General features: G+C 36.5%; 1 protein-coding gene across 1 annotated transcript in view; it reads right to left on the bottom strand.

Annotated features, from left to right (window-relative positions):
• Positions 1 to 4,819: 4,819 nt before the first annotated feature.
• The window catches only part of WDR72 (WD repeat domain 72), a gene marked incomplete at both ends in the record, with an annotated part of 175,465 nt that continues 154,288 nt past the window's right edge, over positions 4,820 to 25,996 (bottom strand). Inside the window, 2 exons of the mRNA XM_084240161.1 lie at positions 4,820 to 4,875; positions 10,220 to 10,324. Coding sequence (XP_084096287.1) covers positions 4,820 to 4,875; positions 10,220 to 10,324 — 161 coding nt within the window. The remainder of the gene's footprint in view (positions 4,876 to 10,219; positions 10,325 to 25,996) is intronic.

Consider the following 25,996-nt stretch of genomic DNA (forward strand, 5'->3'; position numbering starts at 1 on the left):
TAAACCTTTTTTCTTCCACAAGGATGTTTAGTCAGAATAAGCTTTAGACTAGAACTAAGAGAATGTGAAAGAAATTTCTAGCCTTGAGTGCTGCTGCCACCTACATGGCGGGAAGACCACAAACAAACCCCGCTCCTCACAGGCAGGCTCGCTGCCGCCTCTTTGCTATGAAAACACACCTTGGAAACCCCCAAAGTTGTTTCTATATTTGACGGTCCTAATGGCAATTGAAATGGCAGTGTTTATTATGTTCACCTCACTTCTTATCTCAAATTCTTGCAGAAATTGTACCAAATGGTTCTCTTTAGATTGGTGGGGATAGACTGGTTATCTGAAATGGGGGCTGATACAAGAAAATCTCCCTTATCCTGAAAACAATCCCAAGTGCAAATTGATCCCCGTGGATCTGTATGGGCTCTAAAATTCAAGAGGGAAAATTAAACAAAATGAGGTTTCCTCAGTTGATCGCAACTATACTTTGATGCAACAGGACATAGCATAGATGAAAGGCCTCCTTTGATATAGCTAAGAGAATATTTCTTATAGCAAGTGTGGTTGCCATTGCAGAATTAACAGGAAATCTCTTTAAAAGTCTAAGGAAACTTGTGCCAAGTCAGAAACATATCACAGACTGTCCTTTTATCTCCAATGGCATCAAGACCATGGTTCAGGGACTAAACTGTGGGAAAAACTCCTCCCTTGAAACACACATGCAAGATCGAAAAGCCAATTGATAACTTTACAGATAATTGCAATTAAAATAATTGCTAAGTGAATAAATGCTAGGTTTTTAAAGCATGGAACAACCAGTTTTCTAAGCATGAAGTATAGCACTTGTTGTTATGGCATAATGTTATAAATATCGATGTTTTGCTGGCATTAGGCACTTTGCAGATTTAGACACAATGATGTACTAAACATGTACTGATTTTCTTTGTTGTTAAAAAAAAAGCACTTGTATCCTTGGGAAAAAAATCTTGCTACCTTTCTAATTAGTAGCATGTTGAAGACAGAAAGGATCCCTAAAATTGATGGCAGGAAATAAGCTCTGTGCAATGGAAAAAGGCATTTGGAAAAACAATGTCAAACAGAAGAACCATATATGCCCCATAGGTCCCCCTGTATAAGCTAGAAGAAAGCCCTTTCAAACATCTTCAGTGTCCCATGACCTTAGTTCTGGTGTGGTATCAAAACAACTATTTTATTGTCATCTGTATCATTAGAATCACTTAACAATGCAGTTGTCACAGCTTATTTACCTGCAGTATGCTTTCTGGGATAAAGGTGAATTGATTCCAGAAAGAATGGCAAAAAACTCAATAGTCAAGATTAGTATATTTTAATACATTTATAGACATCAGATTAATAAAAAATATCCATAACATCAAAATTTCAAATACAAATAAGATCTAAGGTCAGCGTGTGGGTAAGGGGAGAACAAGGAGTCTCTGCTCTGCCTATGAGATGAATTGATGCATGCTGTCTCCAAGAAGGGTCACAAGTGGGGGTTTCCTGTAGCCCTTTTTACTGGGCTACCTGTTTGCTTTTCTCCTACATGCCTCTGGGAGATCCTTGTTGATTGATCACAGCACGGGGTGGTCTGGGGGCCACTGTACAGAAAGCCACAAAACTTCATCAGAAGGTGTCTACTCAAAGCTTAACTTTGCAATTGTTTTGGCCACAGTTATTTCTAAAAGTATGTTACAATGTGCATCTATGTTACAAGTATGTTACAATGTGCATGTTACTATGTGCATTTTATAGCACAATCACTTTTTTATAAAATTTGACTTAACTTCGGGTACTTAACACATAAAACAACACTTTGTGAAGAATCAAGGGTTACATAGAGGAATGCTTTTAAGTAACTGAATAACCAAGTATGTGCAATATAAAAAATTTAAAAATTGCTTGAATGAGCCCATTCTGTGAAAATAAGACTTTAAAATCAATTGGAATCCATAAGTTCTGAGTGTTCATCTCAAACACATGACATAACAGTTAATTTTTAAAAATTCAATGGTCGTAAAGTGCCCTCTAAAGATCAAAGAGAAACAGTGTTTTTTCTAAAATGTTCATTTGAATAATTCTAAAAGTTGTTTTTTTTTTTTAATATGGAACATTGGAGGAAAATGTGTAAAAAAGAAAATAAAAAGTACCCAAGATACAACCATCTAGAGATAGAGTGTTACTATACAGGAAAATGTTTTCTATCCTTTTCTATTAGTGACCTGTTCAAAGTGGCCTTAATTTAGCTTCTAAAAGAGCAGCAGAATGATCAGGTCTGAGATCACCTCTCTAATTGTGTATTTGTAATATGACAGATTTTACCTGATTTTTGAAGTGTTTGCCAGTGTTCAGATTACTTTCCATAAAGCAGTGATGAGCCTGTGAGGGAACACTGTAACTCACCCGGGGAAGGGGGCTCCAAGAAGCACAGCAAACACACACCGTCACCTGAACATGTGTGAGCCAGGTCTCAGCATTAAATCTACATTCTTTCCCCCACTATACAGCCTGTGTGTAGCTCTGCCATGAAAAGCAGAATCTCTGCTTGCAAACTTGAGACTATGATATTCAGAGGGAAATACATACTTATAAATATCACCAAGGTTATTACCCAGAGAGAAAGACAAGATGATTTTTTTAATGAGTTATTTATTACAATGACAAAGACGACCCTGGATATAAACTTAATTGTTTGCTAATATAATTATTCCATTTTTGCTTGAGGCTGGAAGTACAGAAGGCCAAACACCATATCAGGAAGCATTTGAGTCTGACTTTCTAGCTTTAGAACCAGGTGGTTAGGGTGATAAAAATAATTATCTGGCCATTTACTATTTCAAGTTCTCCTCACATCATTTTTAAACAGACTACTGGTTTTGTGCCATAAACACATTTGCACATGGGCATAGGGAATATTAGTTAAACATCTATCTCCTAAACTCTTATTTCTAGGAATTAAATGTTTTCAGAATTTATTAAAAGGTTTTAATCATTTACTAGGAATTTTTCAATTTTCGTAACTGTAAAATATAATGCCAAAAATGTTCAAAACATCATTTGGTAAGGTCAAGTTATGCCAATTCTACTTTCCTGTAACTAGTAACACCATAAACTGTTTATTAAGGACTCAATATCAGCTTCCTTACATCTGAAAAATTCTAAAAATGGGAATTTTAAAAATTTATTTTTATTCTTTGTGAAGGGAATAATAGGACGTGATTATAAAACAGGTACTTATTTTTAATGAACACAAGAGAACTTGAGCATCCAAATAAGTTTCATTCAATTTAAATTTAATAAAATTGCCCCTTTGATAGAATATGAACTTACTTGATATTGCCATCATTAAAAATGTTTTGGGGACTCCTTCTTGTAGTAGCATTCAGAGTCAGTACACAACATGTAGGAAAATGTGTTCCATTGTTTTTTCTTGCTACCTTTCTTTATTTCCCAACTTATTCCAAGCGACTTTTGATTGTTTTCAAAGGCAGGGGTAGTACATTTGTCAATTTTCAAAGATGACAATTTCCCAGTATTATTATAGTATTCATGATAATATGTTACTATTTCTAAAATACAACTTCAAAGTAATTTCAAGCAATGCCATATTTTAGGGAAAAAAGGACACATATTTCTATCTACTTTAAAGGAGTCACTTATTCGATATATCTATATTCTGTTATATTAATTTTGGTCAAATCACTATTAGTTCAATTATATAGCTCTTTCCTCTAATCTCCTCCTCTTCCTTGCTCACCCCATCCAACACTTGATATTGGAACTCCAAAATATGTTTGTTGAACTGAAGTGACTTGAAATTCTTTATTAAACAGAAATAGATATATAGTTAATACTTTATTTCCATGGGATAGGCAATAGTTGTATTCCATATGCACACTAATAATCCTTTTTGATGATTTTCTATAAATCCAGAAATTATACAGTATAAATCACAGCATATAAATCAGATCATTAAAAGCCTTATTAGGTGAGCACTTTTTATATTTATATTGCTTTGCATATTTAGGTTAAGAATTCCTGCTAGTCAAGCTTCTTTCTCAGAAAAGAACTACACGAGTTTATACTTATTAAGGATCAAATGTGATATGCTATTGGTAGATTCTTTTTTCCCCAGCTCATGTCTACATGACCAAGCAGATCAACCATTAGCTAAAGACATTAGCCTTAATGTCATTAGAAGTCCAAATTAACTTGGCTATACAAGATTGCTCCCTGTTATTCTGAGTATCACTTATTTGGGCTAGTTGATGATTAAATGGAATGAACTATTTGTTGACAACATTTCATGCTTAGGGATGAGATTTACTAGAGTATGATTGATTGAATTAAAGCACCGACTACTAAAACAAAATGTCATAACATAACAAATTTGGTAAAGTTTTAGATTAAATACATTAAAACAACATTCAAATCATTATGTGTATCATGTTGTTTAAAAACAATGCGGTTTTAATGTTGATTACTATATAATTCAGGAATTGAAAAAACAGAAGAACATCTAAAATGGCATTAAACTTATGTCTGTGGGCTGGTATTCCTTTCTGGAAATATTGAAAGAAAAATGAGAAGCAGGAATATGGGATGATTTAGACAATGACTTTCTAAAAGTAGATGCACTTGGATATTTTTGGTCAGTAGTCACATTTTCAGCACACTATGGCTAAAATATCAGCAAATCTACTCCAACCTAGTCATTTGACCAGTTACATAGCTTATATGCAACAAAAAATTGACATGTTTTGGGACTTCTTCATTTGTCCAAATCTAACTTCCATAAATGAGATTCCAGTCAGCACACCTTGCAGAAGCACAACTTCGATATCCATGAATGATGCCTTGACTCACCTAGAAAGAACACAGATTATCTGAGGTTATACGGTGAGATAAAGAAAGAGGAAAGGCAGGAAGGAGGAAGGTGGGGAAAAATGGAAGGGAAGAGAAAGGAAGAAATAAACTATAATTTCTACGTTTCTTTTGTTTCTTGAAATAAAATATGTTAATATAGTAAGTATATTCTTGTCTAATTAACAAGGCCCCGAGAAAATGTATTTTGTTGCACATATTATTAATATAGGTTGTTTTTCTTTAATTGCTAAGAAAGGTGAAAACTTCCAACAAGATGAATTGTGTTTGAATTAATCCATTTTTATAAATTTCAAGCAGCTAAATTATCCTTAGAGAAAGCCACAATTGCCATTAAGTTATAAACACTTCTTGAAATACAGTTTGTTATAGAATCAAAAAATTCCACTTATTTCTCAGACTAAATGGATGATTGTCATTGCAGGCTAAAAACATTAATTGATCTAAATTAACTCTCAATTAATTGAAGCATTTTTTGCTTTAGTAAACAACTTACAAATACATTTATATTAATGATGTGGCCATGTATAGTAACAACCACTCCTACTGGTAAAAATTCAAAAAGCTGATTATTTGGTTTGGTTAAACCAATATTCACTATTGAACATAAGCATATATAGTGTAGAATTTTATATCTTTAAAAAGTAATTAAGATTGACGTTTAAATTTCTCCCTTTGGGTAAATGTTTTAAAATATTGATATTGTTAGTTAAACACAACCAGAAGAAAGAGTTTACATGTTTTCACTACTAAAATTGTTCTTTCTTCGAGGACTTTTTTTTTTAGCAGTAACTATAAGCAGTGTGTGTTCTCACTGGCTATGATTGATGGGCTGCTCATACATTCCACATTTTTTCAGCTTCATGCATCATCATCAGCCATCTCCAACACTCCAGTGCTGAATCTGTCCTACTTTCTGTTACCTGATTTTTGCTGGTGATTCATGAGTCAGAATAGTAAAAGGAAAAAAAAAATCACCTTGGTTTTTTTGTGATGTAGTAGCCCCTAGAATCTGTGAGAAATCTAGTTTTGCTCATCAGATTCATGCAAATGCAATATTGATTGACAATGATGTATATAGATCTACACACATAACATGCTATATAAAAACCACTAAAATGTTCTACTAATGACAGAATGCATACTGATTATAAACCACTTCAGAGTGACGTGAAAACACTATCTAAATGCTTTTTTGTACTCCTAAGCTCTTTCTTGTCACTATTATTTTCAATTGAAGCTATTATTTAAGTATGCTAGCCCTTGTGCGCAGAAAGCAAAATTCTTAATTTTCCAAGCCAATAAGGTGATAAAAGCTCAGGTTCTCTCATTAACACTTGGATAAAAATTGTGAATCTCACACCAACTTTATCATCATGAGTGCAAAGATGAGAGACAAGGAATGCTTTTTATTATATTCTGGAGAAGGAGGATGGAGTTTAAATCACTGAGCATGAAACAATTAACAAGAAATTAACCAGCAAAAGACTAACCTGAACTATTTTTGTGATAAAATCTTTCAGATTCAGAAGCAACCAGGCCTTAAAGAGCCAAAGAAATCATAATGGCCCTAAAATCTCAAAAAAGGGAGCTGCAGGTTCATAACGTTGTCTCAGTGTTTACGTTACTAGACATCAAAGTTATTCCCATAGGTCTCAGGAATGTATAAATGCCAGTGCAGAAGCATTTAGACTTTAGAGTCGAAGCCAGAAACCTCAATCTGGGATTCACCTGAGCATTGAAACTCTTTGCTAATGAATTATTCCAAAGAAAAGACACTGCTGAGGGAGACCAAAACCTATCAGACAAGACCTCTAGGTTCACTAGCAAGGTCAAAAGAACAAGAATGCTCTGGTCTAAAGTTGCTTTGCTAACCTTAATGGAGTGCAGGCACTCACCTGGGTATACAGGTTGAACCAATAAAGAGATCACCATAGTGTGATGAGTAAGGTAGTGTGCCCTGGAGACCAGGTGAACTATTACTCCACTAGGCATCTAAAGTGTGACCTATATGCACCTTCAGCCCATTTACAAATGGGTCATTCTAGTCAAGTCATTGCTGGAGATGCAGAGATGTCAGTGGAAAAATCATCGACATGCCAAGTGCAAAACCCATTGTATTCGAAGGTAATCAATTTATAAAATTGATTTTACCATTTCACATAAATTCTAAAAATTTGATTTGATTAATGACTTTCTAAGATGCTAAAGAATTTCAACTTCACCTTTAAAAAAGTATTTTAGCTTTTTTGTGTTTCAATGTCCCTACTGCTCTCTGCATATGCAAATGAGTTTGTCTTAGCCTAGGAAGCCCTAAGAGCTAAGTAAGATGATGTTTAGAGGATCTGAAAGAATAGACTTCATTTGGAAAAAACAACATATGAGGCAATATTCTTGGATGGCAAAATGATTTTTTGTTTTCATTTTCTATATGCTGTATGAGCAACTGGTCTATTCATTAAAAATGATGTAATAAATATATTAGTCATTTAGAATTGCATAGATAAAACCATGTAAGGTCAATATCCATTAAAGCTAGAAGACTGACCACATTCAACTCTGTAAAGGGGGATTTTGCAAGTACATGAAAATGTTAAAAGGAATTTTAAATGAGTGATAATATTCTAGGTGAAAACGGTAAGACCAATGCCTTCAGATTTAAAGACACTCTTTATGTACAAGCGATAATGGACATGTTCATGCAATTATAAGTTAGTTATAGAAGCACCTCTGTTGGTTTGCAGACATCTTTGCAAAGCTTACCACTTAAAATACCCAAGTTTTGTCTTCTCTTCTAACAAAGGTGGTTAACACTTTCTAGATCAACACTACTCCTACATGGTAAAAGAGGTAACAAAGCCCCCAAAGTAATGTTCAGTTTTGATGCCCCCACACTTGAACGACTTGACATTTTGAAGTTAATTTTGGACATTGAAAAGTGACATGTTTTCACAGTTCAAGAAAGTCCTTCTGTGCCACCAATTTTCCATCACCCTCCTTCATGTTCAGTTTTAAGAATTTTGCCTCTCAAATAAATGGTCATAACTTGGAGGAAATGTGCTCGCTCATCAAAATCTTTCTTACTAAACAAGCACCTCTGTCAGAAGTGTCTTAATTTCTTATCACAGAATTTTATCCACACGAGGAGCAATAAATAATTCATGTCACTGCCTCTTTGTGTGCGTCCCTGAACTGCACAGAGCTGGAAGGCTGACAGCTGTGTCAGGACAAGCACCAAAGATCTGACATGACAAGTGACTAACAAGTTTCTTTCAGTTCATCGTGAAAGAAGACAATGGCCCAAAGTGCAGAGAGAAATCCTGAAACAAAATAAAACTGCTTCTTTCTTTTTACCTAAGTGTTTGCTATGAGCTTATTTCCAACCCACAATCCCTGGTCATTTTATAGGCCTGCCCAGCCCCCTTTATTCCTCACACTCGCTTGGCCATTTACGCCTGGCCACGGATCAATATGAGCAATTCTTGGAGAAATACGATGTCTCCATGACAACCAAGCCACAAATTCTCAGTGGAAGGCAGTGAGACCAGTAGTGAACTCTCCAGAGGTTTCTAGGCCTATAAGGCAAGATGTCTTAAAATGCAGGAATGGACAGAGGAAAAAGCCAGAGTAATTCATCCTTTATTACCAGTTTAATGATGTCCGATGTATAGAACAGTGCTCACTTTTTAACTTAAGATTCTTTATCAGACTGGTATTTCCTAATTAATCTGACTTCGGGAATATAATCATTTTTCTGTATCAGTCAAATAGAGTATGTTATGTTTGAATCTCCTGACCATGTCACTCCTCTTGAGGGGTGATGGAAATTTATTCTGTGTGAGAAATAGTATAAAACCGATCTACTCTTGCCAAAAACAATGAACACTTAGATAAAAACTTGACTCATAGGTTTTTTCTGCCTGACAAAAGGGTTGAAAGCATACTGTTTAATAGGACAGCTTTTAAACCTATCAAAATTAGGTAATTTTAGTCAACACTTAATTTTTAATAGAAAGTTAATGCTACCACTATCCTCTCCCTTTTACAGGAGGCCTAATCTGTTTGTCTTTTAGGTTTTATGATGGGGGTGGGGTCACTGTGCTGATTAAACATTTCTGTCATTGCTTAAGATGGCACTTCCCAGTTCTGGGGGACACTAAAGCAGAAGTGTGGCTGGGAAGGGGCACACTGCAGCAGTTCATCTTTTGAGGAATCTTGGTGTAGCGGAGGGGACTGAAATACAATGCCATCGCCACTGGGCCTATTGGGGTTCTGAGATGACTTAGGGGACCTGACATAGATTGCAGGCTGCACCTTTCACTGAAAATTAAATCTCAGTAGCTCTCCTCGGGGAAGGATCAGGGGACTGTTTGCAGCTGCCCCCTGTCAGCAGAGGCTACAAGATTTGGAAATCTCTTAACTAAGCTGACAGGCCACAGAGAGGATGAATCAAAAATCTGATACATGGATCAACACACAAAGATGCAGGAGGGTAGAGGGTGCACAGCAACCAGCAAAAACGGGAAAGAAAAACGTTCAGTGGGGGAGATAGTTAACTCTTTCACTCATGGCGCTAAGGTCCATTCTAGCACCTGAGGGCATTGTAGTGATCCAGAAATGTCACGCAACTTCCACAAATTTTTTTTTCTTTCATTAGTTGTTAAGACTTGGTAGGCATCAAAGTAAAACAGAAAAACCAAGTATCTATACTTAAGTATTAGTATTTCGGTCCTTCCAGTACATGTCTGTCTATTCTTTCTATAGAGAAAATACAAATATACATAACTTGGACACAGAATAAATTTTATTGAGTGAGAAAGGTGACTATTTTCTTTGCTTCTATTAGTTGACAGAGTTCATTAGTCCACTACTGTTGTGCTAACACACCCCCACCCCAGTTAGAGTGCTGCTGTGTGTATTTAGCATGGTAAATAGAACATAATGATAACAATTTGTTTCTTTTTTCTCCAACTCTCTACTTCCACTTGATCTCATTATTTGAAATATTTAAAATGCTGCCATTTCTGCAGTTTCCAATCTCTGCCTCTATTAACCAGTTTAGCCTAAAATTGATGATAATGAACTAATAGTGTCAGCTTCCCTTCTCAGTCATAAAGCCTTTGTACTTCCTCCAACTGAATTCTTGATGAAAGAGGAAAAGATAACAGCTCCACACTGTGACCCCTGGAGGTGACCATTAATTTGACAGAGCAGCTGCTAAGAGAAAACAGCATTACAATGTCCTTTCCCCCCACCCCCTTCTAAGGACCCCAAAGCTGTGTCAAATTTATCATTTTATACTTGACTATTTTTAAATGGCTTTCACCTGGACTCTCAGACTCTTCCAAGACACATCTGTCAGGCACGTCCTCGGTGTCTTGGAAGTTTGCCGAGTTTGAGTCGCTGTCATGCTTGACCGGACTGACTGGCGCTATTAAAAAAAGAGAGAGAGGGAGAAGAAAGAGAAAGAGGGAGATGAAGAAGTAGTAATAAATACCATTAAAACAGTTCCTTTTGGTTCCACAGTTATTTGCTGGGACACGCAACGTAAACACAAATAATAAATTGAAATAAAATGTATCCTCTAAGTATGTATTGGCAGACATGTAATTAGTTGAAAAATCTATAGATGAGACTTTATCTTAGAAGAAAAATAAGTTCATGGCATCAGCTTAAAAGCTACAAAGTAACAAAGTGATCCCTTCGAAGTAGAAATCGTATTTTTAATGCATAAATCTAAAACAATATAGTCAATTAGCGGCAACAGGACACAGAGAGAAGAATATCAGGCTAGTCAATTAGAAGGACTGTCTATGCTGGTGCAATGGCCCCTTTTATCACACAAATCACAACTGAGGAACACTCTAGTTGCATTGTGGTCATCTTTCTTCAAGCTGGATTTCTATGGTACCAAACACCATCACCAACAAAAAACACTGTAAAAACACATCTAAGCATATAGAATGAATACACTGCAAATGATGATAAAGAGGGCTGACATTTTGGCTGGAAATTGTCCAGACAGCTTGTCTTGAGATACTATTTTTTAAGTAGGAATTGTGAACAGAAACAGTAGCCAACACAGGGAACTAAAATTTCCTGTAAGCACATTACACCCACTAGTTCTGTTAGAGCAGCAGACTCATTTTCCACAGTTTTCCACAATTAAAATATTTTCTAAATGATCTCAATAAGTAACACATTTCCAGGAAAAAGTGGACATTGTCTCCAGGAGGAAACTCAGTGAATAGCTAAACAAGACTTCAAAAACAAAAATTGCATCATACTTAGCTTGTCTGAAGTCAAACCATATACATATGGATACTGGTGACACCACTGGAATTTTATTGATCACATATTGCTGCCTTCAACACTACCACTGCCTCCTCAGGACTTGATAGTAAACACCACATATTATCTATATGCCATAAATGCAAAAATGGAAGTATTTTTAATTATTGGCATGGGTGAGTAGACCTGCCCCTGTTCTGCAGCCTCCATTGCAGGGGAGAGCACACATGGAGAGCTGGGGCTGTGTTATTTCACACCTGCCATAGATGGCACCAGAGTGTGCCTCAGGGCTCTCATTTCCCACACTCCTTGGCTTGTTTTCCTGGAGTGTGCTTAGTGTCAGTGATCATGACCTGAGGCCTGCACACTACACTTCAAAGGAGAATAGTAACATCATTCTGGTCCAAATGTTCCCTTTAAACAGTTTTGCCAACCTCTCAGGACACAGTACTTCTCTGTTCTGTGGAAGTGTGAGCATGGAGGCTGAATCCACTGCTTCTTAAAATCTTTTGTGTGGGAACAAAGTATGAGGGAAAAATATAAGAAGTTCTGATTTTAAGTAAATAAACCCAATTTTTCATTTTGTGTATTTGAACTTTCTGAAAAAAAAAATATGGAAGTAGTTACCACATCTGTCTCATTCAACTTCTGTGTGCTGGGTATATAACTATGTCTGCGCCATAGGTAGGATTCTCATACTTTGTGGAATGAATGAATGAATGAATGAGTGAAGCAACGGTGCCATGCTAGATGAACTCCTGATCCAAGAGGGCATGTGCTTCCACTAGATCCATTCCATTTCTTGTTTAGGTCCACTTTGAGATGAAGGATGCGTATTTGCAAAAAGATGGTGTGGGTTAGTCTGTGACTTGGACGAAGAGACATAAGACCTAAGTAGTTATTGGTGGTGTTGCAGTTAATTTTCCTGGGTTTAGATAATACTTATAGGTTAGTTTTGAATCCATACATTTTGTGAATTGTTTAAGTGGGATAATTAAATACATCAATGTTGCAGAATACTATTTTCTATTGGTCAAGACTTCCTGGACTGGTTTTATTATTTTTTTATCTTTATATATCTTGTTTGCTTTATGAAATATTTATGTATGTATTTATAATTGGGAAGTTATCATAATGCTATTACTAACTGTCAATGAGATGGTATTTATTCGGGAAATGCAGTGCACCGGTCATCCCCTACATTGTTCCTTTCATAATTTAGAACTTTCATCCATTCATTTATTTATTCAATCCCCTAATGAAACTCTGTTCTAGACACAAAGTCCTCAAAGAGGAAGACAGCTTATTATTAAAACAAAAGTAAATGCAGACAACCATTTTTAGTGGCAATAAAGTGGTCTCATGATAAACTGACAAAACTCTGTAGAAATTCAGAAAGATGTAGTTTTGTTTTTGTTTTTTTTTTTAAAGATTTATTTATTTATTTATATAAGCACTGGGTACAGTCAGAGGCGTGGGAGAGTGAGAGAATTCACCAGAGCCAGAGTGGGGAACAGAACAGGGAGACTGACTAAGTACACTGCTGAGGGGAGCAGCGGGCAGAGGAAAGGTCTGCGTGCCATGTGGGACCCTGCGCCACCAGGGGAGGCCCAAAAGATGTAGTTTTATACACATTATTTTCAGTAAACTCACTACTAATAGGTACCCTATAGCTATTTTTGTTTCCAAATTTTGTTTCTCTGATTTTGGAGGATGCAGTTTGCGTGGGTGTAGGAGAACAGAGAGTGATTCTTGAGATATGTTGTTTAATTATAATTTGTTTCCAAATTTGAGATGGTACATACAAGATTTGTCATTTTTACTGGGTAGTTTATAAAGGATCCAATTAAATTTACTGTGGAAGTAATACCTACAGTCTGTCAATTGAGTACAACACACGTTGGAGAGGTTAATTACTAACATTTCCCCCCCTTTTTTGATAGGCTAATCTTTATGATTGTTCTTCTGGGTGTTTCCTGTGATGTTTCATCATTAAACTGTGACATGATGTGTGACCAAGGCTTCTCTAATGAATCATTTCAAAAATGATGAAATCAACAAATATTGATCTGGTGTTTATTAAGGGTAGCATTCTATGTTAGGTCATGTGAGAAGTAAAAACAATGAAGGCATTTTTAATGTGTCCTCATACAACTTGTGATCTAGTTGAAGAATAAGGAAAGTAACTAGTAGAAGTATTTGAGACAATATTCAAAGCATGACATGTTTTTCAGAAAGCAGAGGCAATCGCCCTGAAATAAGATGGTCTGGAAGTGAAATTTCAATTGGATCATCTTGAAAGAGAATATGGGTAGCCAAAGGAGATCATTCATGACAAAAAAAGGATTGAACCAGGTGTGGGCAAAGAGACATATTAGTCCACAATGTATTTTTTCATAGGATACTGTGCCTGCTTTTGTTTGTAATTGTAGTGAATTGCCCTTACATGTCTCTTTGAGCTTTTTCTGAATTGATGTTGTGGCTAATTTCTCTCACCTATAGAATTCAGCTATAGACAGATTTTTCTTTGCCCTAAATAGTCAATAATTTGATCTTTACTGGTGGTGGGCCCATTTATCACAGTAAGTTGTCCTTTCACTATACATATTGACTTTTATTTATCAATACCAGAGTCCATTTGTAGCTCATCACTAAAGTTCTTGGATATTTTCAGTAGTTTTTGAAGATGCATTTTAGGGCTTGGCAGAAATATACTTTTGACATCAACACAGTACAAATGGTGGCTAGGCTCATCCCTAACTTAAAATCAACTGTTTATTTCCATGTAATGGATGCTGAATAGTCTACATTTAGGGGGCGAGGGGCCAAAAAGCAAACTCTTCTTGACAGTTCTACAACTGAAAGATGTAAGATTCTTCCATTTACTCATCACACACCTCAAAATATTGACAACTGAAAGGCCAGTGCTTAAAATATCTTTGTAATATCTTTGATAACTGGATAGAAGTTCATGTACTTTGTCTGGATATTTGACTAGGGCTTGTTTGACCATGAGAGCAATTTTTCTAAATCCTAAAGAAACTGCAGACAATAAGAAATCCTAGAACACGCTGCATGGTGAAGTCTCTATAGAAGGATTTACCATAAAAAAATTGTGGTGACAGGTCATCAGTAGTCCAGTAACTCCACCTCTCTATAGTCTCTATTATGGCTTCAGTTAATATCTAAAAATACCCTCCTCTTTTTCTCATCATTTGCAGAAAGATTATATTAACTCTTAAAGGTTTTGAGGCACCAAACAATTCCAAGAAATAATCCCCCACTCCAAGCAAGAGAATGACAGCTGGGGAAAAAAAATCTCCATCTACCTCCACAAACTGCAGCTCATTCTTCCAAGCTAGGCCCAATGGACCCTTTGTTAAAAATCCATCTCATTTACAATGTGAATAAAATCTGCAGTCCAAGTGATTTTTTTTTTCAATACAGCAACTTATGAAAAAATAGATCACATCCATCATATTATGGGCTACCTGGAAGTGATGGAGGTATTGACAGGAAAATCAGTAATAAGAAGTTATAACAGTTTGAAATGTTTGGTAACTAAGTAGAATAAACCTCTGTAGTATGAGGTAAAACTCAGACAAAATATTAATTGCATCTTTTTCAAGGGCATAAAAATAATGTACAATTTGCAGAGATCATGAAAGACCAAAAGGTCACTCAGATGTGAGAATTGAACCATGGAAAAGAAGTCAAAGACCCGAGTTCAAGTCTCCTAGATCTGTATGGGGGCTGAGAGTGGATGATTTCCTTGGTTGATAATTTAGGTCTTATTCCAATCTTAAAGTATCACTATGAATCAAATAAAAACAACTTTCTTGATGTTTAGAAGAAAGAAAAACTGCATTATATTTAAGTAGAAGTAAATACTAACACAGTACTCACAGATTACAAAAGACATTTTAAATTAGAAGAAGGCATAATCGGTGAAAAGAGGTTAAGTGGTAACATTAAATTTGTAAACAAAAAGGTTATCATTTGAGCAGACCTAATTTCAGTTTACAAATTTGTTCTCTCTGAACAGATGTCTTATCGGGAAGACAAATCTAGTTAAAAAGTTCTGTACATATTAACCCTACTTTAAGAATATCTATACTGAGATAATCAAGTGATAGCACCTCTTGATTATATTTGAATAGCAGTAGAACATTCTGCCTCAACCTTCAAATTTACTTTGTCTTCAGAGTGGTGTGGAAACTGGAAAAAAATTATATAGAGATGCCCAGAATTAAATACTTAATGCTTAATCAAATACTTAATTCTTATTTATAACTAAGTAAAAACTATTTTATGAACAAGTTCAACAAGAAGAGTTAACACAGACTTTTTGCTGTCTTCCAACAGTTGTCATCTGACATGGAATACTGTTTTCTGGATGACATTTTTTAGCATAAATAGCTTTAAGGATGACACATTTTTCAGCTAGTGAAAAAATGAATTTTCAAATTACTATGTAGAGCTATCCTTTTGGTATCCCTACTAAATAGATGCACAGAATTGATCTAGATAGACATGATATCTGGATACTGATGTGTATTCATATATATTTATTTCATATATATATATAAAGGTCTTTCATGATAACAGTCTCAATTCACATTTAAAGGTTTCTCACCAGCTGCTTCCTTTCTCCCTCTCCCCCATCTTAGACTCTGATACATCAAATCTATTGATCAATCTAGATAGGTAGATATCATATATATATATATATATATAAAAAATATGAACAGGAGATCAAATTTTTTTTAAAGATTTTTATTTTTATTCATTTATTTTATTTATTTATACAAGAACTGGGTACAGTCAGAAGCGCGGGAGGGTGAGAGAATTCACCAGAGCCAGAGCGGGGAGCAGAACAGGCAGAAGGACCGACATACACTGCTGAGGGGAGCAGCGGGCGGCAGGAGAGTTCTGCGCGCCATGTGGGACCCTCCTTCGGTGGCCAGGGAGCAGCCGGGCATCGAACCGGTGCTGCAGAAGCTGTGGGCAGCTTCGCACGCAACCCAGCGCTCAACTGCTGCGCCACCAGGGAGGCCCCAAATTCTTTACTATCTAGGCTATGGAGGAATCTATCTGTAGATAACTTGTGCATGTGAGACATATGGCTGGATTGTCCCATAATTTGGGGGAACACAGATGTGAATGAGAAAACTGTATTAATTGTTTACCAAAACTTTTTTAAAAATAATGCTTTATTCCTCTCAGATACAAAAGTCTCTCTGTATCAAGGATGTTGGAGCACTAGGCTGCTCTGGGTTGACAAACAAGCAAATGTACCTCTAGTGCAGTGTGAGGCCCAGTGCAGGTAATCAGACTACTGAGGAAATGACCAAGTGAAACTGCTAAAGAGGATTGCTAAGCATTAAAAAAAAAAAAAAAGCAATGATTAATTTCACTTGCAGTTTAAAAGAGCTATCTCAAGTTAAGGTCTAAGGTTTATATCTCAAATTTATCCCCAGAGCCCTCATATTTATTATAATGCCATCAGGCAGTCTATATATATAAAAAGGAGACTTTATCTGCCTTCTTCATTGTTTAGATCCAAATACATGTATTAATTGAAATATAAAAAGAATATCAACGGTTTAATTATAGAGAGGAACTTCTGACTTCCTGGAGCAAGGAGGAAGCTCAATTAATAGGATCCACAAGATATGTTTTTTAATCATACATCTGCTTCTAATAGTAAGGCCTTGAACATGTCAATTCACTTTCCCAGGCTCAGGTACTTATATATTAATAAAACGAGAGATCTGGACTGGACTACCTCCTTGGAATCTTTCAGCTCTTAAACTAACATTCTGTCAGGTAAAAATCCAGGACAAGCTAACCACTTATCCTTTCACTGAACAGGATACCAAGAGGGTAAATGGCCACTTGCAGTAGCTATGGGTGTAATGAAGATTTCTGAGGTTCTTTCTGAATTAAGTAAGACAGCCATTTTGCTGCAATGGCAATGTCCAGTTTGAGGGACAGTGGAAACCAAGGCAGCTTCAGAGAGATACTTACACAATGCAATGCCAGGGTGAGCCACCCTGAAAAAGTAGGGCCAGAAATGACTGAGGCTGAAGAATGGCCTCTTCTGAAAACACCCATTTATTGAATGTTTACCAGTGGTTTTAAAAAAACCTTAAAGTCAAACTTCAAAAAATAAGTTCTACTTTGTCTTTCTTAGAATCATATTTATGCTATTAACTTCCTTAAATAATCCCTCAGTATCAATATGTTTTATATGTAAGAACTTCAGTACGAGATGGATCACATGAAACTAGACTAATTGGGTACATGTAAGAAGTGAAGGGGGCATGCATGCCATCAACAGTGCCCGCCTGGCAGCTGGGTGGGCTGAGTTAGGGTTGGCTGCATGTTCTTCTGAGAACTGGCTCCTTCCTGGCTTTGGCAATCTAGAAATTTGTCATGTGTATGGATAGTGTTATGGAGATGGGTGGTGTTCCTGTGGAACTGTCTTTTTCTCAAGTCAAATGTCTTCAGTGCAGAACCAATATGGTTCCCATTCTGTGTATTCCTTTTACATGTAAGGATTCCTTACATGTAAGGATTTAACAAGTAAGGATTTCCATGAAATCATTGCTCTTGGCTATGTCTGGCATGGAAATCAAATAATGAAATTATCCAAACTCTCAGACTGTCACAGACTATGCAGACCAATTGGGAGTATGATAGAGAGAACATGAGTAACTTGGGAAGTAGAAAGGAGATTAACGGAATGACGTGATTCTCTTTCCTCTTTCTGCTCTATTGCCTAACTCCCAACCAAGGCAATTTTCAGGATTAGCAACAATAGGATCTTTGGGGGTCCTTTGGTATACCATTTCCTTGAAAAGATGTGTTCCAAGGAGAGAGATGGTGAGTGGATGAGCAGCTACCGTGTTTTTAAACTTAAAATCACAATAATTCCCACAACTTTGGATCCTGAGCATTACTGAGTAAATTCAGAGTAAAATTAACTCAGAAACATTCTTATTATTTTTATATTTATCTATTACTTGGTAAAGAAGAGCATTTTTGATGTAAGAAATAAACTGGTCAAGTAAACAAAGCTCCCAGCTTTCTAAGTCCCAGCTTTCTAAGTTTAATCATAGAGATTATTAGTCAACAAAAGTTGCTTTGAAGCATCCTATCTAGAAGAGTAACTTTAACAATAAAAGGAAGTTTAGGTGATGAATGAATTCTAAGAATGTATAAAAATTAACTCTTGCACTTCATGCTGTTTAGGTTCTACAAAAGTCATCTGACTTTTCTTAAGAGGATAAAATCCTGTGGTAAATACAGAAATGCATTAATTTTATTGTTTCTCTGTTCAGGAAAACACTAAGTTGAAAGCAGGAATAGATTCTGAAGAAGAAAATAAATAGATCCCCATGTATTGATAAATTGAAGAATAAGGGGGAAGGGAGGATTGTAAGAGGGATCTATAGTAAACTTCTCAGCTTGCATTTGAAAAGTTAGAAGAAGATCAGGAAAAAAAAAAGAGACCCTTCCATCCAAAGAGCATCAAGCTAGCATTTGAGAGTACAGATAAACATGATTTATATATGAACTTAAGATAAGGATTCACCGCATAGGGCAATTTAAACCACAGCAATGTCTACAGTTATCCATAAGGATAAATACCAAGAGCTTTTCCATCTTGAATCAGTGGAAGAAGAAACTGTCAAATGGCACTAGCAGTGGAATTTGTAAGAGCAGCAACCTTTCTGTAGTCTGAACCTAAGATGACACCAGCAGCCTGGGGAGAATGGTTGGCAGCAATCTCAAATTCCCAGCTGATAGCTGTCTCTATCTCAGGGGAAAACGTTTGTCTCAGATGGTTAGTCAAGTGTCAGAGCTCTTTCATCTCCTAGATAGGAAATGGAAAATAAGGAAATCAAATTATCTAAACTACGCCTTCCTTTTCTAGTCCTTTGTCAACATTAAGAAGGATGCAAGGAAGAAAAGGTCTAAGTTACCACATTTTGTACCATTAGGCTTAGTTACTCAGAAAGTGATTTATTTTGATTTGAATGACATCAAAATGGTATGTTAGAATACTTGAGAACTTAGTGAAATGGAATGGAAGACAAACTTGTATGCTAATATCATACTTTACCATTGAATTATAATGTAATCAGCAGCAAGTGTGATTCTACACTCCACACCTCACACAAACACACTCACACCAGGCATAGAAAATATCGGTGGGCTGTTGGCAATGATTGCTTCTTATGGTTATACATATCAAATGTTATCATTTGTTTCAAAATATTAATTTTGTGGGGGAAAAACAGTAATGCCATCTCAAATTCTCAAGCTCTATCACTGCATAACAGTATTTATACTAATCTCGCTAAGAGATAATTGCCCCAAATATAGTGATGACCTTGATAATAGTAGAAAGTTCCATATTATTAGACAAGGTGGTGTATATATAAATGAATAAGAGAAACATACCTAAAGAAAGCAAAGTTTTAAAGAGCAAATATGGATATGGATAAAGGGAAACAGCAACTATGATCTAGAGAAACTTTTAGAAAACTAGATTTAATACAAAACATGCTATCATAATTAGAGAACTAAGAAATAGGAAATAAAGGAAAAGATAAATAGGTATATCTAGATAGGACAGTATAAAGTGTCTTAGATTAGTCCTGCTCTTTATAAATTTTGTAAGTTGTTTGGAAGACTATACAGTAACATTTCCTGGGCTATGAAGATCTCTGTGTTGTGAGATGCTAAATCAATTAGGTATTTTAAAAAAATAATGGGCAGGCTGAATCCATGTATACATTTCAGTATACATTTACGGGAAAAGATTAAAGAAGACATGGTCCAAATTATATGTAAAAAGAACATCGTTCTGAATTATCATCTGTGAATCAAGGACATTCTGGAGTCATGGAGGTATTTTACGATACATTCTCAACTCACCTTTAGAGGTTTCTCACTAGATGCTGCTCTGCTCACATTCCTCCCATCTTAGATTCTGATATCATATATTATACGTGGACATGATCACTCACTGTCCCCTGGATAGGATATGTATTTCCTGTATCAGTACTTTTGCGAGACTCCCATCTTGAGATATGCTTTCAACCCAATCTCTAATTCTCCTACACTCCCTCTCTTCAAGAGTCAACTCAAATCAAATCCATCCTTTCCCATGAAATCTTTATCAACTCATCTGCTAACAATTTTTCTCCTCTCTTGTGTCTTTCTTTGCATTTAATTTGGCCTGTGTTATGCTTCTCATCCTATTCTTTGAATCACACATCTAATTAATCCAGTGGACTAATTAGGAAGCAAGATATTTTAGACATTTTTTGAAATATTAAGGATGTCTGAAAATAGCTTTGTTTCTGTACAATGGAAGCTCTGGTCCTATAAGCAGGCCTGCCCCAATGTGTCAGTGTCTCATTCCCAGCATGTCTCAGACAATTGGAATTTCACAGATCCACGCTTGTTCTACAAACATGATGAGTCCAATGCTCAGGGCTGCTTATTGATGGGCAGTGATGGCCACGGAAGTCCACTTCCTCTGCATCACATAAGGGTGCAAAGACACTGGCTGGACCAGGTTGAACAGTATTTCCAGACTAAAATATAATGCACACAACACTTCTTTCCCTTCAGAGAACTTGTAAGAGCTGTACATTGCAAAATAGTACATCTCTTCACTACAACAGAAGGAAAAGTACACTGATTTCTACTCTCTTTTCCTTACCCTCGTAAATCATAAAGTTAAATTTACTCCGGGGATTTCATTTCTCTGAACTTAATGTACAGGCATAAAACAAATTTTGTTCTCACAGGGCATCCCATTTTTGTTTCATTAGTTCAAGGAAAGGGTCACTCAATTTTTAAAGCATTTGGTTTGATCTTTGCTATGATTCATGCTACCTAGCATCCACAGACATGCTCTATAACTGAAATGTATCTTATATAGAAAATGTGTCTCCATGGACTCCGTAATGCTGGTACCTTCACATAAAGTATGCAAAAGCTAGACTGAGACATGAATCTAGGAAAGGTAACCAGAAAAGAAACTTATGTTTTGAATATTTAAACAATTATGATTTTGCCCATGTGCTTATTCCAAGATAGGTTTTTGGTTTTTTTTTTCTTCTTAGGAAAGGCAAAGTGCTTTCCTGGAGGTGGAGACCAGAATGCTATAAAAATTCTGCTCAAATATGAGAACTGCATTTATTTTCATTCTATCTTACACATTTTCAGTCTACCTTTAACTATCTCACTGATATTTCATTGTACAGAGGTGATAAAATTTTTATTAATATAATAAAGGAAAAAAGAAATAAAATGATTAGTCATAATTTAACTAGATAAAATAAATTCTTGTGATTCTAATGTAAGAACAGACTATGATCTCTAAAAGAATACTGAATGATGGGAACATGATTTTTACATAATAGAACCATTTACACTTACCATTTAATCATATTAAGTAATGATTCTTATGGCTCTATTGGTTCATATACCTTTTCCTCTAAATTCTGCCCATGAAACAGCTAAGTTATTGTAAGAGGTATTCTCATTCTACTGCTTTTGTGGAGCCTACCCTCCCTTCTCTAATAGCCAAAATTCAATTTCCCATGCTGGGTATCTACAGAGAACCATGACCATCAGGATTTCCATTGAAACTTCCTCTCCGTGAATTTGAGATCATGCACATTTATTCCTCAAAAAACAAATAGGGAGGTGATGGTGAGGGGATTTGGATTAAACTTGTTTTCCCGAATGATTATTATTTTGTTTTAAAACCCTGAAGATCTTAGAGAGAAGGCTCAGATCAAGAAAAGCTAGAGTCTGCAAGACAGAAGTTCAAGCAAGGAGCCATTGTCTCCAGATAGCTCTCGTGTTTCCCACAGTAAAGACCTCGTCCAGCACGGAGGCATGAGAACAGCCAGAGCAGGGAGGGAAATGCTTCAGAAATCCACTTCATTGACAAATCTAAAACACAGATCAAACTGGCCTTCTTCCAAGAATAAACAGCCCCCAAGCTCCCCCCATCCTGTAGAAGAGAATCTCAGAGATTCCAATCCACATCTAGCAGAAGACCCTCGCCTCTAGTCAGTAGCTAGTTATCCATGGATATGGCTCAAGGCTGACACACAGATTGACTGGTTCACACTAATTTACTTCACACAGATTCCATTTATCTCCTAGAAGATCCCCGGGCAGCAGCTTATAATGGCATATCCTAGGATGCCTGCCTGCATGCGTTTTTTAAAGTGGCAGCGCTTGATGAATCTTAGTTCAGGAAACAGTTCACAGATTGAGGAGTAGGTGCAATCAGAAAACATCAAGAGGCACAGCTGGGACTTGGTCGCTTGCTTGACTGGTCGGGGCAGCTGAGCATTAACTGTGTCTGCTTTTCTGCTGGCTGCTGCCTGCCACTGGGACAAATCAGAGCTCCACCCCCTTTTCCCTTTACAACTCACCCTCCAGAGGAAAAGCAAAAAGAAAGTGCATCGTCCTCCAGGTAGCATGTGCAGCTGTAGGGAAGCTAATTTGAACATTTAACCTTTACTCTTTAAATACTATGATGTTGCTGATCTGGATAAAACCAATTGATAGCTCTGAGGTTAAGACAGTTAGATATTTGGATTAGGCAAAATGTAGCTAGGAGAATAAAGGAACAGAATTCCAAATTATTTTCATTACTTCAAACAATGAGGTTCCAAGAGCTGGCTGAGATGCTATGCTTGTGGGTTCTTTGGTCACCAGCTCAGGGCCTGCTTTCCCATGGCACACAGTGGAGCTCAGGAAAGTCAGAAGGACTGGCCATTTGTCAAATGTAGAAGTGGGTGGGTGAAGATATGAAGAAACAAGTCACTATAATCTATGTAACATTTTAGAAATGTGACAAACCAAACCATTGACTGCATATATATACAATATATATAAAATATATATTGAGAACCCTAATGGTATCATGGTCAGTTCCCAAAGGCAGAGGGAATTAGGAAGATTTTTAATGGCAGTGAGGCTAACTGCATTAAGTAATAACAGTTTAGTGGCAAATCTACCAAAGCAGTGACGAAGCACATTGAATACTTAGAAGGTTAAACACAGGGCTGCAGTAACTGGTTGTTGGGAAAAAGTAGGATTAAGTCTTTTGCATGAGCCTTTACATGATCATGTTGTCTGCCTGATGCCTTAAGCTTTGAAAAACAGCTGGGATCATCTTCTGATAAACTCCAACTCAAAGATGTTTAAGTAGTCCCCAATCCAATTAAATAGAGGTAAATAGAAGGAAGAATTTTACTGAGCACCATCATTGCATTTTTTTTCCTAATGAAAAATAGCTTAATTGTGGGCAGCACAGCTCTTAAATCTCACATTAAATCTAATAGATTACTGACTTATACAGAGCATGGGAGTCCCAGCTTTTTATATTGGTGTGCTTAATTTGAGGTCATTATCCTTTATTATGTGACTTGTAATCCTTAAAGCCCATGATTGTGTCTGAATATTTGGCAAGGATTTTATTTGGCAAAGCGAGGATTCTACTTCTAATTGTGATGATTTAATTGAAAGATATAGTATAATTAGATATTCAATGAATTACATACATTGCTTTTCTTTTGTAATTGGCTAATTTCTTATAAGTGTTTCCTTCAGCAAACATTGTTTCAGGTCACTATTCAGTTTTAGGACTATGCTAAGAAAGCTTTTCAAAGACAAGTAGCTTACTGTTAAGAAATTTACCCACTTTATTAAAATAGCCAATTCAAACAGAATCCTGGCTCATCCATGACCTGAATAACTGCAGTCAAGTCGTTCCATCTTTCTGTCTCTGTTTCCTCATCTACAGAATAGTAACAATGATTAATACTATAATAAACGAGGTGCACCAAAATGTTGTTATTATTAAATGAGCTAAAACATATAGAGAGCTCAGATGAATGACTAAAAAGCAGAATACCTAAATAAATATTATGTTAGAAGTATTCGTCCACACTATTATCCAAACAAAAACAACTAGAGATATAGGAAAAGAAGTAAAAGCATTTTCTTAATTGGCAGGTACAATCCTGGAAAACCCAAAGAATCTACAGAAAACCATTTCAAGCAAGAAGAGTTTAGTAAGATACCATGATGTACAATTTTTTAAGACAAGGTTTTTTTTTGAAATGTTCACAAACCAGTTAGAAGATATAATGAAAAAGAAGACTAAAATAATTTTTGAAACATCAAAATATCCAAAAAATTATATGAATAAAGCTCTAAAATGTTCTTAAAAGATACAAAAGTAGATCTGAGTAAATGGCAAGATATAACTTCTTGCAAGAAAAAAAATTTGACTGTAATTGAATTATTTATTAATAGATATCTATTTTTCTGGCATAATGACATTTTTTTTTTATAGAGGCATGTTTTATTTATTTATTTATTTTATTTGTTTGTTTATACATGCACTGGGTACAGTCAGAAGCGCGGGAGGGTGAGAGAATTCACCAGAGCCAGAGCGGGGAGCAGAGCAGGCAGAAGGACCGAAGTACACTGCTGAGGGGAGCAGCGGGCGGCAGGAGAGGTCTGCGCGCCATGTGGGACCCTCCTCCGGTGGCCGGGGAGCAGCCGGGGATCGAACCGGCGCCGCAGAGGCCGCGGGCAGCTTCGCAACCCAGCGCTCAACCGCTGCGCCACCGGGGAGGCCCTCTGGCATAATGACATTTAAGGAAACACAATAAGTTCAAGATGTTAAGACATAAGAGATTCATTTTAGAGGAGGACCATGGCCTTACATCTCATGATTTGGGGTTCATCAGATTACACTTAGTCTCCCAAGAACTTTCGGTGACTTGGTGGTGGGTGTGGTCTGGTGACACACACCTGAAGGGTGTGATCCTATACCTCTATAGAATACCCTGGGCCTCTATAGGATATCCTATACCTCCTATACCCTGGGCCATGTATGAGGTGTAGGGTACACGGGGGTGACCCATCTCTGCTTGTCAGTTGGTAATCCCTGTATTTCAGATTTCAGGGGAATTGGGACTAAATAGTTACCATTTATAAGAATATGACATTGTTACCAATGCTACTTCAATAAAATACATATATACACACATATATATATAACTATAAAAATTGTAACAATAAAGTAAGAAAATAGACATTTAAAAATGTTTTTAGGGCCTCCCTGGTGGCACAGGCAGTTAAGCGCAGCTCTTTGAAGTTGTCCGCAGCCTCTGCACCGCGGGTTCAATCCCGGCCAGCTGGGGTGAAACCCACATGGCGCAGCAGACTGCTCCCCTCAGCAGTGTATTTCGTCAGTCTGCCTGTTCTTTCTCTGGTAAATCCTTTCACCCCCCCCTACCCCCGCACATCTGGCCTATACCCCAGTTCTTGTATGAATAAATAAATCTTAAAAAAAAAAGTTGTTTTTAAAGATAAAATTTAAACAGTGGGTATTTTCACCAAAGCATTTAGAATATTTGTTAGAAATTAATTACATGAATATCTCATGCTCTGATAGTACAGAACAACTGAAACATTGCTATTATAATATCATGAATTCCATGAACAATGAGTGCTGACAGGTGCTGGGCCATGTATGAAGTGTAGGATACACAGTAGTGACCCATCTCTGCTTGTCAGTTGGTAATCCCTGTATTTCAGATTTCAGAGGAATTGGGACTAAATAGTTGCCATTTATAAGAATACTCAACATAGAGTAAAAGGGTACACTGCAAAACTAGTTTAATAGCAGACAAGGACAGGGAAAATCCAAACTTTTTTTTCTTAACAAGAAGTGCATTAGTTGCTGTTT

The sequence above is a fragment of the Talpa europaea genome (genome assembly GCF_964194135.1).
Source record: "Talpa europaea genome assembly, chromosome: 8".
In the NCBI taxonomy this organism is placed as follows: domain Eukaryota; kingdom Metazoa; phylum Chordata; class Mammalia; order Eulipotyphla; family Talpidae; genus Talpa; species Talpa europaea.